The sequence below is a fragment of the Pocillopora verrucosa genome, chromosome 3 (assembly GCF_036669915.1).
Source record: "Pocillopora verrucosa isolate sample1 chromosome 3, ASM3666991v2, whole genome shotgun sequence".
Classification (NCBI taxonomy): Eukaryota; Metazoa; Cnidaria; class Anthozoa; order Scleractinia; family Pocilloporidae; genus Pocillopora; species Pocillopora verrucosa.
The window spans coordinates 2,862,100-2,877,508 of record NC_089314.1 but is presented as its reverse complement, the minus strand read 5'-3'; the positions used below and the strand labels follow the sequence as shown (position 1 = coordinate 2,877,508).

Sequence of the window (15,409 nt, the reverse complement as noted above, 5' to 3'; positions counted from 1 at the left end):
GCATAAAACGAACGGACATTTTTCGCATTGTTCGAAATACTTCGCAACTCGCAATCATCTAAATCATCGAAATAGGGATATTATTTCAGAGAATAAGTGGGGGAGGTTTCTCACTCGAGAGACTGGAGTTGTGTCGATTAGGTTCTTGGTCAGAGGAAAGATTAGATAGGAGTCGCAAATGCATACTGAATGGAAAATGAGTATGTTCTAAAATGTAACTGTAGGCCGAATATCAAGTACAATTAACGAATATCAAGTACAATTAACGAATATCAAGTACAATTAACGAATATCAAGTACAATTAACGAATATCAAGTACAATTAACGAATATCAAGTACAATTAACGAATATCAAGTACAATTAACGAATATCAAGTACAATTAACGAATATCAAGTACAATTAACGAATATCAAGTACAATTACCTCTTGCTTTTCAAAGAAAGTGCGCCCAAGAAGAAGATTTTCCTAACCCTCTATGACCACATCCACAAGTGAATGTATTCAATAGCCTTAGAAGTATTTACAATAGAAAATATAATCATACCTGTAATGAGAAGGTTTTTATAACGATGACTCTTAATAAACCGCGCAGCTGGTAACGAAACGAAAGTAAAATTAAGCCTGAAAACAAATCGGAATAATTATTTCAAGGAGACAGAATTTCAATGAGACTGTCATAATCAACGTTTATGCAAACTGCTACGATTAGTTTCAATTGGATGGCTTAGATTCCTTACTCGTGTAGCAGACTAGGTTCAAATTTAGTAGTGTTCCTCTGTTCTGACTCTGCCCTGACGTTTCAGGCCGACTGCTCGAAACGTCAGATTTGAAATTCTCTACGGCGACCAATTTGCGTCATCAACTCGTTACTAATACTAAATTGTCCTGTTATACTCTCTCACCGACGCAGCACCACAGTTTCTTTAGAAACTTGACTCTTTATAAATTCAAATTATGAGAGATGGTAAGTTTTGAGCTCGGCAAAGAAATAAAGAAAGATGTTTTTTGTCTTTTCAAGAGCGTAGGACTAGTCTAGGACTCTATTTACAAACATTACGCTATCGACATTGCTGATCCTAGCAGTATGCAGGACGCGTGTCATATGAACTTCGTTATACACCTCGCTCACCGTGGAGTCTCTATGGCTCAGTGGTAGAGCATCGGAGCGCAGAATCCTAAGGTCTGAAGTTCGATTCCTCACGGGGACTGAGAAATTTTTCTGTCCCACACTCGTAATAAGACGAAAAAAACATATTCCTTAATTTCTTCACCGAGCTCAAAACTTACCATCTCTCTTATTTTTTTCTACAAACATAACGCTATCGACATTGCTGATCCTAGCAGTATGCAGGACGCGTGTCAGATGAACTTCGTAATTGAATTCGCTTACCGTGAAGTCTCCATGGCTCAGTAGTAGAGCATCGCGCAGTTTGTGCATTAGTAGACCCAGGGGAAGGGTATGGGGGTAGCCCCTCAAGCTAGCCCCTCAGACGCTCTTTTCTTCATTTGCATGTCAAAAGAGCCTTATCGTGAGCTGTCAGTCTGTCAGTCTGCTGAGGCAAGCTTTGCTAGACTAACTGAAAAATTCACAGTGTGAACGACGTTGCATTGGTAAATGATTGGGTGTGGAATGAAGTGAGATCTCTTTTCAGAACTTGTTGTTTTACACTCGAGCAAAATCTGCTCTTATGTTTATTCGATAGAAATAAGATGGTTTTCTTTTATATTTAAATTTATTGTCTACTTCCCCGTAACATGTTTCAAATATATTATTCAATAAGTAGATTGTTGATTGATGCTGGAACGACGAGTTTTTTATTTGACTGTAGACATGGATACTGTTCCACGCGTAAACGCGGGATTGGATGAGATCTAGGTCTTCATGAAAGCAAACAACTTTATAGGTTCGCATAAATGGTGATTCCTCATAGCTATAGGCTGTTCCATGAGGTGAACCAATGAACGAAGGTTGAACCAAGACTCTCACATGTTTCAAGAATGTGCCCGCTATGCCAATGCTCCGGCAGCAAAAAGGTTTACATTGCATGAAATTTTTTGAGATACTTTTCATACTTTTAAACGATCATGTGTGAGTATTTACGTTGATTGACGTTCAGTAATAAGATGCTTGCTCTGTAGATTTGTCAGAGGCCATTCAGCTTGAGATGTAGTGCTTGGGGCTCTGCGAAACATTTCACAAATACCTGCCCTAAATTCTGGCAGTCTTATTGCATACACAATAGGATTTGACAGGGAATTAACGCCAACTAAAGCCGCTAGCGTCATTGTTATGTGGAAGTAGGAACGTTGAGGGTACCAGCTTGAGAGAACATCTTTATGCCAATATGTAACTATTCTGAAAGTTGTAAATGGAAGCCATGTCATCAAAGATGCAAGCGTGACAATAAGTAAGGTGGCAGTCAATTTTCTTTCTCTATTGGTTGCACCATGATGTCGAGGATTAGAACTGAATCGAACTTTTATGAAAATAGCAACATAAGAGACACAAATAAAAATTAGTGGAACTGTTGAGAATAATACCGCAAGATGAGAATTTCCTTGTGTTTTGAATAACACGATTTGAACAGTCTCCCTCAATGAAGTTAGAAACCAAATAGCGGCAATTGCCATTGCGTAAACCTTTTTCTTAATTACACGATGCTCAAATGGAAATAATGTGGCATGCATTCTTTCTAAAGAAATAGCAGCGAGATTTACGAGTGAGGCTATGGGAAACAAATTAGCCAATGGGGAAATCGTCTGAGTTTGCCTCCATAAATCGCAATAGTGCCCCAAAAGATCATGAACAGCCACAGGACCCGAAACTGCTCCAGCCAAAAGATCGGCTGTGGCCAGGTGGATGATCAAGTATGTACTCTGGCGCTGTAGCTGGCGCTGCTTCACAAATACAATAATGGTGAGGAGATTGAGGATGACAATGGCCAGACATTCAGTGATGGAAGCAACAAGCCACGGGATGCAGTCCGAGGAATGACTCAGGGTGAAATTCTTCTCCGCATAGCTTTCGTTGTTAGTAGTGTTTCTGATTTCTTCGGCCATTGAGTAGCTGCAAAAATTTTCCAGAAAGAAAAATATTACTTGAACGTGAAAGCGATCTTCGTAATGATAATCACTACGTAAGCAGTAGTGGAAATAGGGCCTGAAAAAAATTTATGGGAATGTATGTATGCCAACTGGGAGCTTGTTTAAAATGGACACTTCTGTGCAACATAAACTTCAGATGAAAGCTACAGATGAAAAACCAACGACGAAAACCGAAGCGAGCGCGTAAGAGCTTGGAAAAAAAAATATCATACTCGCCCTTCCGCACAATATCACACTGTTTTTCACCATTATTAAAAAGATCAGTCCTTGTAAAACGGAAACGATACTAGCTGGAAAGATGACTTTTCTTGCCGATTTATAACGCCTTATCTTTTTGTTATTCTTCCTTGTACCAAATGGGAGTCGGAAGCCAAAGCGAGTAATAATGTTGTTTGTATTAGGTAAGATAGTTTAGAGGAGGTGTAAGTTAGAAGCCATTTGTGAGCAATAACATTTATCAGTTGACTTCCGTAATTAAATAATTATCTCAGCATACCTAGCCGCAAGCATATTTCCTAAAGCGATCCTCGGTTTTTCGAAATGTTTTATTGCTATCAAACATTATCGAGCAAGGTGTTTGCATCAATGAAAACCAAGTTTTTATAACCGGGTATGAACAGCTGGTCAAGAACAAAATTGTAGACCGTGTTCTGAATAATTATGGTTTGATGACAAAAACGGCACCTTCTTTGTCATGCATTTCTTGCAAAGTGACAGATGATTAGGAAAGTTGGTCGCAATGAGCCTGAAACTGCATCGACTAAAGGGCGGCGAAAGGACAAAGTGGAGTCAAACTCCGTTCACAATTTCTTTAACGACCACCTTTTGGCAAATACGTTCTCATTGTTTGATTTTGAAAACACAGTAAAAACTTTTTCGAGTGCGTCACTCAATCCATTCTTTAAGATCAGTCTGCCAAACTTCTTATACTTGAATTCATATTCACACTTTACTTTTTATTTATGCGTCGATCAATTTGAAGCAAACGTTGCGCATAAAATTGCAACTTAACCAAAGTTTATGCTGCCCTTTATTTTGCAAGAAACTGTTGTGATCCCTCCTTTCTCACAACGAATCCCTTACAATGCCCTGGGCGTAAAAAGATGCATTCTAACAACATTTTAACAAAGACCAATAACGAGAAAAACAGTTGTTGGATTTGACTCCAAACGGTAATTACTTATTGCCTTCAGTTCGTGCAAAATTAAAGAAGTGTTGAAATATGACATTCCATTTCTTAAACTCTATCTTGCTGTTAGTCCAGCCTAAATTTACTGTGAGTAGGGAAATAAAGATCTTCCTCATCGTTTTCCAAAATAATTAAAAATAAATGAAAATTAAAAAGTTATATCTTTAATGGGGTAAAAAGTCCTCTTATCATAGGTTACTTGCCCCAATACACGAAACTCTTTTCTTGTCTTGCTGACTTTCGCGCACGTTGGTCAATTCTGTGGAGGCAAACTAATATTCTGACCTAAGAGTTCGCGTCTTTTTTTTTGTTTTTTTTATCCATTTTTAACTTCCTCGCAGTGACGTTTGCAATACAAACAACGACTGGAAATATTTTATAGCAGCTGGCAATTGTGTTTGAATACCGCCTAACACTTCAACGGAGAGATATTAAAAAACATAAAAACATAAACTAACCCCTATTGATTCTGATTCCGATTCTCTTTCACGAACTAGAAGTCTGGTTGATATAATTTGTTTTCTTGCAACGTATTAACTGTTTGTGCAGCGGAACTAAACCGCTTGATGCGACAGAACTAAGAAATGTCAATCATTCCTTTTGACATTTTCGACCGATTTTTTTTTTTCTGTGTTTTCGTTTTCGATGCAAATTTTGACCAATCTTCCGAATTTTGGTCGGCGACCATCCCGGTCTCTGTTCAAAATCTTTTCATAGTGATTATAAAAAAGCGATGAAAGCTGACCTCTCAAAGCTGATTCTATTATCGACATTCAGACATGATATTGATTTCGTGCGAACACGAAAAGGATATGGATGATATAGTTCGGCGATTAATTCAAACAAAAGGAGATTTAAAATTTTTAACAAAATACCTTTCCTTCTGATCCCTGGCGAGGAAATTCAATCGGTCATGGATGCCTCATACTGCTGGTGGTGGAATGACGTCCTACTTAAACCTTACCATCCCGGTGATCTTAATTAACAACGATGACAAGCATAACCTTATATGGACCTAGATGTGTAAAGGCAAATTGAAGAAGATTCGCAGAAACTTCCCTCTTCCCCTTTTTTAGAATCAATTTGCGCTGCGCTCAGTCTTGATGTAAACAGAAACAGGAGCATGTAAACTTAAGTGGTGGAGAAAGACACCAGACGTAAAGAATAAATGTTTTTAGCCCGATGACATGTTATGAACAGATGAAAACAGATACGGGGTTATGGTTCTGTTTTACAGTTCATGTTGAGTCAAACTGTAGCTATAGAGTGCAGTTCAAAGTGTATGGATTCCTCAATATATTTCTACTTTTTCATAACAATTCGTTGGATGATCGGGACCTCCGTTTAGATTGTCCAAAATTTGACACTTATCGAACTGTTTTTAAGTGAAGTAACCTCGAAGGAGTCTCTAAAGAAATCCAACTTCCTATGAGTTCAGGAAGTTGTAAGATCTAAGCCAAAAATAAAGATGACCAAATGAACTTCCTTTTGTTCAATAGTTTGCAGTGAGACCACACAGCTTCGCCTATGGATTAATCATACACGTTTGAGTTGATCTACCACGGTTTCTCCTCTGTGCTTGTCTGCAGGTTACCCACTCAAAGCGTTGACTAAAGCACGCCATAACTTGCCATATGATTTGGAACAGAAGATAAGATTAGCCATTTCCTAATCAAGGAAACCGAGATGAGACAAGATATGTATCCCTCATCTTGCAACGGTTACCGAGTTCTTTTCCTCAAACAGTTTTAGGCTCTGAGTAACAGTTTAGACGAGAGACAGAACGACAACAGTTATTGCATGCGAAAGCCTGGTACAGGTCAACTTTCCTGAATGTGCAAATACAGAGTTAGTATAAGGTTTCAAAGAGGTTTTTCGTTAGGGTGATAGGTAGCTGATAAGAGTGTCATCAGTTATCAGAAGAAGAATAAACTTTTTAGGAAGCCGCGTTAACTTAGGACACAGCACTGGTACTGGAAGAGATGTAAGCAAAATCATTCTTGCTTGGGGCAATCTGCTCTAAGGAATCTGAAGGTGCTATGACAAAGCATCTTGCGTTCGTGTTTGCGCATCGATGGATCCAGGGGAAGCGTTTGGGGCACCCAGATCTCTTCCTCTCAGACCTGTGAGTTTGTTTAAATACTTGTCTGACACCCGCAAATTTCTTGCAAAGAGAGGATCGAATGTTGTTACTCAACATGAAATCTCTAAATTTCACTCCTCTCGAGAGATCTCTCACCCTATGTGATCTTCGGAGAAAGTAGAAATACCTATATTTTTCTAAAACAAATTTTGGATTCTCAAGAAAATAATTCCTGGATTTGCCCCTATTTTTAAAACCAAAATGGTATTATGTCATAAATATTTGCAAACTTCCGCAACTGATTAGGCAGTTGAACCTTGGCAGTATGCGACGACCTCCCATGGTTTGACGAGGGCATCGCAAATGTGTTTGTGTCGCATTGAAAAAAGATTTGTCAGCAACTCTCGTTGTCTTGCACGTGGCCAAGACTTGTTTACTCTGATGTTTGTTTTATTACAAAAAAACGATGTCTTTTTGTCTTAATTACACTCCATGTTTTCCTCTTTCCTTGGGCTTTTAAACGCTTCCTACGAAAACTACATTTGTTCATTGATGGCTTAAGCAATTACTAAAAAGTTGACGGTCAATTTGACTGCGTAGATATAAAATCACGTCGCACCAGTTCCTGGCTCGCATATAAGGTAATTCCTGTTTGGCTCTTTACTAATGAGAGGAACCAGCAAACAAGGAGCGAACCAAAATTTTGACGGCTTACGCTCGTGCCCTGGTTGCAAAAAGTTCACTAAACATGATATTTGGATGACTCTACAAGATAATTGTCATTTAAAGCAATCAAGTTTGGGTATTCACGTGTCTGTCTGATCTACGAGCAGTAGGACTTGGTGTGTGCTGTAGATTCACAAGTGGCAAATCAGCGACACGTGTACGATGTTGGGGTCTACGGAACATTCTGATAACACCCTTCCTAAATTCTGGCATACATATAGCGTACACAATTGGATTTACTATGGAATTAGCGCCAGCTAATGTTACCGGCCACATAACATCATGAAAGTAGGCCCCTTTTAAGCCGGAGGCACCTTCATGCCGATATAGAACTATGAAGATAATGTTATATGGAAGCCAAGTTACCAAAGATGCAAGCGTGACAAAAAGTAAGGTGGCGGTCAGTTTTCTTTCTCTGTTGGTTTCACCATGATGTTGAGGATTAGGACTGAATCGAACTTTGATGAAAATTGAAATAGAGGAAATGCTGATCAGAATTAGAGAAACTGACAAAATTGATACTAAGCTAACCCTTTTGAATGATATAGCGAGATGAGAATTTCCTTGTGTTTCGTATAACACAACCAAAGCAGTCTCCCTCGATGAAGTTAGAAACCAAATAGCGGCAATTGCCATTACGTAAACCTTTTTCTTAATTACACGATGCTCAAATGGAAATAATGTGGCATGCATTCTTTCTAAAGAAATAGCAGCGAGATTTACAAGTGAGGCCATGGGAAACAAATCGGCCAATCTAAAAATCGTCTGAGTTCCCCTCCATAAATCGCAGTAGTGCTCCAAAAGATGATTAACAATTACAGGACCCGAAACTGCTCCTACCAAGAGATCGACTATGGCCAGATGGATGATCAAGTATGTACTCTGGCGCTGTAGCTGACGCTGCTTCACAAATACAATAATAGTGAGGAGATTGAGGATGACAATGGCCAGACATTCAGTGATGGAAGCAACAAGCCACGGAATGCAGTCCGGGGAGTAACTGAAGGTGAAATTCTTCTCCTCGGAGGTTTCGTTGTCAGAAATGTTTCTGATTTCTTCGGCCATTGAGTAGCTGCAAAAATTTTCCAGAAAGAAAAATATTACTTGAATGTGAAAGTGATCTTCGCAGTGATGATCACTACGTAAGCAGAAGTGAAAATAAGGTCTGAAAAAAATGTATGGGATTTAAAACTATGACCTTTACGATACCGGTGCAGCGCTCTACCGAATTAGCTAACGAGCCAACTGGGAGCTGGTCATTAAGTTAGTTTCAAATAAACCCGTGAAGTGATGAATAAATGACTGTGAATATACGAAAATCATGTATGTGAACTGCGGATAAAGACATGAATATGGAAGCGATCTTCGCAGTAAAAAAATTCAAATCTTCACGGGTTTATTAGTATGGAACCAACATAATGATCAGCTTCCAGTTGGCTTGTTAGCTCAGTTGGTAGAGCAGCGCATTGGTATCGCAGAGGTCATGGGTTTAAATCCCGTAGTGTTCATTACTGCGAAGATCGCTTGCATATTCATTGCTTAAACCGCAGTTCACTTACATGATTTACATATATTTACAAACGTTAAAAAATATTACTTGTGTGTCAGAGGAGGAGAGTCCTTACTTTCTCAAGACTGAATACAACTTTACAACAACGACGGCTTTCAAGTTAGATAAACCAAGAATAAATTTTATCACCCCTCACTAGTTGGCGATTTAAAGATTTCATTTACAGGAAACGCAAAATTTTACCATAATCTTTACTTCTTGTATCCACCGTCTTCCCGCTAACTGACAGCTACCTGTAACACTTGTGCTGGTAACCAGATTGAAGGCTTTCGAATTCAGCGGTAAAAAACGAATCCAAAGCCTTCTCTATTTCCACTCTCTGCGGCACTGTCTTCCGGAGCCGTATCTCTCTTCCGCCTACATACACAAATAACAAAAACTTCTATTTAATTCCCCCAACCAAAATTAAATTTCAGGCAGGAGAGTCTCCTCATACCTTAACTTTGAATGGAGCAGAATCGCGACGCAGTTAGATGAACATCGAAGTTTTACTTTGTGTTTTTTCGTGCTCTCGAGCATAGAAAACCACAGAAACACTTTGTAATAATCGTCGCTATTTGTAATAAAATTGTCACACTTTGTAATACCTGTCACACTTTAGAATACGTATCGCACATTGTAATAACACTTGTCGCACATTGTAATAACACTTGTCGCACTTTGTGATCACACTTTTGGCACTTTTTAAAAAAAACGCTATCGCACTTTGCAAACCTACCTGTCGCAGTAGGTAATAAACCTGATATAGATGGTCAAGGGTAAGTGGAGTCAACAACAACCATTATACCTCTCGTAAACGACAATCTGGATGATAATAATGATGATATTGATAACAATAGCAATAATAATAATAATAATAATGAGAATAGCTATAAATATGATAATGATGATGATTGACATACTATAACAGTAATAGTGATGGTGATATTGACGAAAAAAAAAATGTGTTTAATACGTTGACTGGCTGGCTGGCTAGAAGTTTGCCGAGACCACAATATTTCCATACTCCTTTATTTTAGTTCAGCTTGTCTGAATGAAAATATCATGGCGAGGAAGTTGGACTTTTTGTTGAGCCAAGATTAAAGGTTGCATCTTTAAAGCCATTGGGGTAGCGTCAAAGTAAGTGTCAAACTGAAAATTATCAGCTTTCTGAGGAAGATCATGTGCTTTGCTCTCAGAAAGCATTGATATAAACATGCAAAGAAAAAAAGAAAATTTTTAACAGAATTTTACAAAAGAATGGGCTCGGCAATTTGTGCCAGTTTTGATGATCGACGCTGTAAAAATGGGCCTCAGAGTGCTGAAGCGATTTTCACTCGGCATTTATTTTGCAATATTTGAAAAAAAAAAACAATTTGGTTGCGATAACCCTTAGAATAAAATAGATTTACGGGCAAAATTTGAAAGAAATCGATTTTTCGAACTGAAACGCACCGGACCATTTTTATAGAGTCTGCATCTTATATAGTCACATGTATATCTTTGGTCACATCCTACACGCTTTGTGACATCGTATGCTAATTCGAGACGCTTTTTTTTTTTTTTTTTTTTTCACGTGAGATATGCTTGAATAAAACGTTTCCCAGGTAATCGTTATCACATTTCTTCATTAAGTTGGTGGTCCATCACACAAAACAGGAGTTCCTCGTTGCTCGTGCTATCAATAATATCTTAACAAACTGGGTATTCAGTTAACTTTCACCTCAAAGACACCTTACTAATGTGGAGAACCCAATAATACAGATATCACCTTATTTCTCTTACAAATTCGTTCAATCTGAACTTTCGCTGTTCTGGACATTAAATGGCGGGCTCAAAGTATTATAACTATTTAAATAAATGTGAGACTCGCGAGGAAGCTTTTCAAAGACATGTGTAAGGGCATGACTCATGCCATCATCAGGTTAATGAGTTGAACCGTTGAGTTTGGGTTTTCCACGTTACGTTTAAATCGTACACAATTTGAAATTAGTACTGCTACAATAATTGAAGTATACAGCAGCGATTGCAAATGTTACTCTTGAAAGTAAATCTATGAGAACAAAAATTCTTATTATTATTATCGTTAATATTATTGACGAGGATGGTGGTTACTGATTCTACTCGCTTTCCGACCATATGTACCAATGTTATCACACATAGTGCGATAAGTTTTATTACAAATTGCGACAAGTGTTACTACAAATTGCGACATGTGTTATTGAAAATTGCGACAAGTATTATTACAAATTACGACAAGTGTTCATGCAGAGTGCGACTATTGTTCTAAAGTGCGAGAATTTTATAACAAAGTGCGACAGGTATTACAAAGAGCGACTATTATTACAAAGTGCGACAAAACAAACACATCCTACACTTCCTTTAAGTGAGATCATAGCTTTTGTCTCGAAATATCTCTCGGTCATTTTAGTATAGATATGTTTCATAGTGTTTTAGAGCATGAGCACACGTTTATCTGTAAACCCGATAGATTAAAAGAAATTTATAGAAACAATACTCGAAATATCAGATCAGGATATGTTTTATCTCTATCTTGAAGAAAAGATTAATCGTGGCTACTTACAAGCTATACCCTCTTTCAAAATAGACAGAACAGAAATATTGAATTACTTTCCTGAATGTTGGAACCAATCTTGAATTAAAAGGAGGATGGTTATTGCTAAACATGTCAACAATATATTACATCAAATGTTCTGCAGAGGTGTTTTAATAGCATCATAAAATAATAATGAAGGTTTATTAAAGTACATGTCGTCGCATAGAGTGAAATAATAACATGTTTACATTGACAAAATTGAAAACCTATTTTACAAATTACATATGATGACTAAGGTTTTAAGACTTTAAGAGGGCTGGGGATACAATTCCTTGAAAAATTGTTTTTGTAAAATGTGTTTACATGTGTTGATCACTGGGGAAATGATAGTGATTTTATTGCTAGTATTTACAATTTTCTATGAAAGCCATTGTTGGAAAACCGCTGTTTCTAAAGCGCTCTGTTCTGTAACGGGGTAACGATAAACGGTTGGCGAAATACATTTCACGGCCATGAACAGTAGCGCACTGCGGTGGGACGTTTACGAATAAGTGGGGGGTAGTAAATTTTTTTCCGAAAGTTTTGTGGCTTTCCGAACTGCCTAGATTGTAGAGAAAGGCCGCAGACTGGCATATGCTTCTCAGAATGATTAGGGAGATTAAAGTGTTTACTGACTGGTTTGGATGCGTCCTTGTTATTCCTTTCTGCACCGCGAAGGTGTTCTCGAAATCTGTCACTTAGCCGTCTTCCTGTTTCACCAATGTATATATTTTTGCATTAAGTGCAAGTTATGTAACAGTTGACACCGGCGAAGGTGCACCTGAACTGATCAGTGATCTCTTGGGTCCCGATACTTTCTTGATGTAATTGCAATTTGTTAGACGAAAATAGAATGCTTTCTCAAGAGTTTAATTTAGGTGGTGTGCCGGATGGGTAGTGAATGCAACCGTCTTAAATGTTTTTTTTTTTTTTTAACCTTAACACCGAAAGATGTTGGAGCAAATTAGACGATATGTTTTAGAGACATGAAAGAACAGTTCTTTTGGGTCCACCATTCTCCATAACTTCAAGGTCCTCCAGGAGTATATTCTCCTTCCAAGCCGTTCTGAATGTCACCCAACGCTGTGTGACAGCCCAAAGAAGAATTGTTGCGATGGCGACTACAGCCGCTGGAAGCCAGAGGAGGAGCCCACGCTTGAATGTGATTCTTTAATACTATGTGCAAAGATCTTTATTAGCAATCCATGAAATACCTCAGCTGACAGTTTTATTCTAAGGTATAGCCACACGTAAAATATTATGGACCATTTTGGTTCACACTGTCAAATTTTTCTCACGGTTGAGCGACATTTGTCCCTAGCGTTTTTTTTCTTTTTCTTGCTGGTGTTGTGTTTCGCTCCTCTGTTCAAATGAAAGGTACTTAGTTGAATGGTGATACATTTCATCTGTAGCTACGTATCTAGTGAATTCCTCATCAGCTGTGATTTTTGGAGAAACTCTTATTACAAGCTTTACTGACAATTAAATCAGGCATCATCATCTAGTCTACTCGTGTGCAGAGGATTTCGACGCGGTAAACTGCCTGGAGCGATTTGCCTTGGAGTCCTACGGAATATTCGACATATTCCATCTCGAAAATCAGGCATCCTGAGGGCATACACAACTGGATTTAACAAGGAATTGGCACCAACTAGCGCCGCCAGTGTCATCCTGATATGAAAGAAAGACCTCAAGTTAAGAGCGTTTTTATTTAGGCTAAATACAATAAATGGCAGCCATGTCAGTAACGATGCAAGCGTAACCCAAAGTAACGTAGCTGTCAGTTTTCTTTCTCTGTTGATTGCACCGTGGCGTTGAGGATTAGAGCTGCGTCGAACTTTTATAAAGATTGAAATATAACAGATGCAGATGACTAAAAGAGAAACTGACCAATATGTGTATGGCGAGATTGCAATGGTGACGGGAGACATGACTCTTTCTGTATTATATACGATAACTTGAACAGTCTCCCTCGATGAAGTCATTAACCAGATAGTACCAATTACTACTCCATAAACCCATTTCTTGACAAAGCGATGCTTAAATGGAGAGAATGTTGCATGCAGTCTTTCCAATGAAATGACTGCGAGATTAACAATAGAAGTCACTGGAAAAAGGTTTGCTAATGGAAAGATTTCAGTATTGTACTTCCATAAATCACAGTAAGACCCCAATAGATCACTAATTATCACAGGACCGGAAACTGCACCAAATAATAGATCGACTATTGCTAGATGGATGATCAAGTATGTGCTCCGACGCTGTAGCTGACGCTGCTTTACGAACACGATAACGGTGATCAAATTGCAGATGACTATGGCCAAGCACTCAGTTATGGATATCACAAGCCATGGGATACAGTCTGAGGCAAGATCCAGGGTTAACGTCGTGTTCTGTCCGTAACTGCTGTTTGAAGTACTGATATTGTCGTCTTGATCCATTTTGGAACTGTGAACATTTTGCAAAGGAGAATAGCTATATTTAGGAAATGTGTTTACGAAAGGTATCGGGTCTTAACGGTAGTAGGAAATTTGAAGGGTCGAAAGTCCCTTCTTCTTTGTAATATGGTTCCTAGCAATTATAGTATTATTTTCATTGACATTTACTACGCATTATGCAAACGAATTCCGTCTCCAAGTAACAATATATAAGGTGACTTTTCGACATTCAGCTAAACTAGTAATTTAACATCTGAATCAGGGTATCGAGAAGACTTCTTTCACTTACCAAACTTTTGAAAAATACTCAAAGGATTTAATTTATTTGCCTTTATTTTTTCATTCGTTTGAATCACGAGATTGTTTATTTTGAAGTTATGTGTTTTCACATGTGTCGCCGGGTGTTCAATTTCTAAACTAAAATGCACTGACGGAGAAGAACAATATCTTAATAGAATCTTGCAAAATTTTCCTTCGCAGTACAGCCATACGGGTTCCTCCCTTTCGTTCTGAGCATCGATTTAAATTCTTCATCGGAGACCTTTATTATGCCACGGAAGTTTTGGCAATTTGTGGGTAACCCATTCTTTTCGATGCAAATTTGTTACCAGCGGCCATTTTTAAGTTCAGTGGCAAAACGTTGGATAAACAAAACACTATTCGAAATTTGTGTGACTTGACAAAGACCACCAGTGACGACAAAGACATTGAAAAACTGACTAAACCATCTTTTTACTCTAATAAAGGTCGCGCTGGCCAGCTTTAATTAAAAATCATTTTCTTTTCGCAAAATAAAGTCAGAGACTGATCGAATGGCACCATAGCATTTTCCCACTGCAACCTTAAGGCGTTAAATCTGGGAGAAAAAACGTTTGAGTTCTTCGCTTGCGATTTTTTTAGATCAATTGCTTGAGTTTTCTAGATTTCTTGCCAATATTTTTTAATGCTTCTCGCAAAAGGACGTAACATTAAAGAAGAACTACATATGGCTTTAATAAAGCTTTTCACGCTTGTTAGAGCTGCTGTGTTGTTTAAAATTGCACGAAGCTTCTTAAATTTATTTCGGTTCCGATTTTAATTATACGGATCATCCAATGCAAAGGTTTTGGCTCAAATTTTATCGGGCAACATTTGAGTAATGAATATTGTAAAATGTTATCTCTATTTCGAAAACAAAGACTTCGCAGTTGCTTTTTTCCTTGTCAGTTTTTATTCATGAATCATTCATTTTAGAGCCAAAGGGACGTACAAAAAAAAAAAAGAAAAAAAAAAAAAGAAAAGAAAAAAGAAAAGGAGAAAATGCGACATACCTCTTAATGCTGAGCGTGATATGTTTATGTTCCTTTGGTTCATAACACTTCCTGTCTTGAAGAGACTTCCTCAAAATTCTTCGTCTGCTCCCAGCAAACCGAGTTTATCGTTGAAAAAGTTGCAAAATGTTTCTCACACTAAGGTTACCCAATTCAATTTATAGCAAAGCTTGAGTCATTTGCTCCTCACACCATACCAATATGCTATAAAGTAGTGACTCTGATGATTTGAGGAGAATTAAATTCTAAGCTCACTCGGCTTTGCGCTTGTTCCTGGTGATGGCGTTGGATTCATGTTACTCTTAAATAATCATAGTTAATCAGGTGATTACAGAGACCTGCGCTCTCTGATTGGTTTAAAGTCATACGTCAATGCATCCACTTTTCGAGTGTTTATTACAAAACTGAGG

General features: G+C 38.1%; 3 protein-coding genes across 3 annotated transcripts; all 3 read right to left on the bottom strand.

Annotated features, from left to right (window-relative positions):
- Positions 1-2,100: 2,100 nt before the first annotated feature.
- LOC136279342 (adenosine receptor A3-like) lies at positions 2,101-3,664 on the bottom strand. The gene is made up of 2 exons (XM_066162979.1): positions 3,605-3,664; positions 2,101-3,070 (listed from the first exon to the last, which is right to left on the bottom strand). The coding sequence occupies exons 1-2, from the start codon at positions 3,616-3,618 to the stop codon at positions 2,101-2,103; spliced, it is 984 nt and encodes a 327-aa protein (XP_066019076.1). The 5' UTR covers positions 3,619-3,664.
- A 3,508-nt stretch (positions 3,665-7,172) lies between these two features.
- On the bottom strand, positions 7,173-8,171 carry LOC131799455 (histamine H2 receptor-like). The gene has a single exon (XM_059117170.2). The coding sequence runs from the start codon at positions 8,169-8,171 to the stop codon at positions 7,173-7,175; it is 999 nt and encodes a 332-aa protein (XP_058973153.2).
- Positions 8,172-12,738: 4,567 nt separating this feature from the next.
- LOC131799456 (QRFP-like peptide receptor) lies at positions 12,739-15,118 on the bottom strand. The gene is made up of 2 exons (XM_059117171.2): positions 15,000-15,118; positions 12,739-13,699 (listed from the first exon to the last, which is right to left on the bottom strand). Exon 2 carries the CDS (start codon positions 13,690-13,692, stop codon positions 12,739-12,741), a length of 954 nt encoding a protein of 317 aa, XP_058973154.2. The 5' UTR covers positions 13,693-13,699; positions 15,000-15,118.
- Between the last annotated feature and the right edge of the window lie 291 nt (positions 15,119-15,409).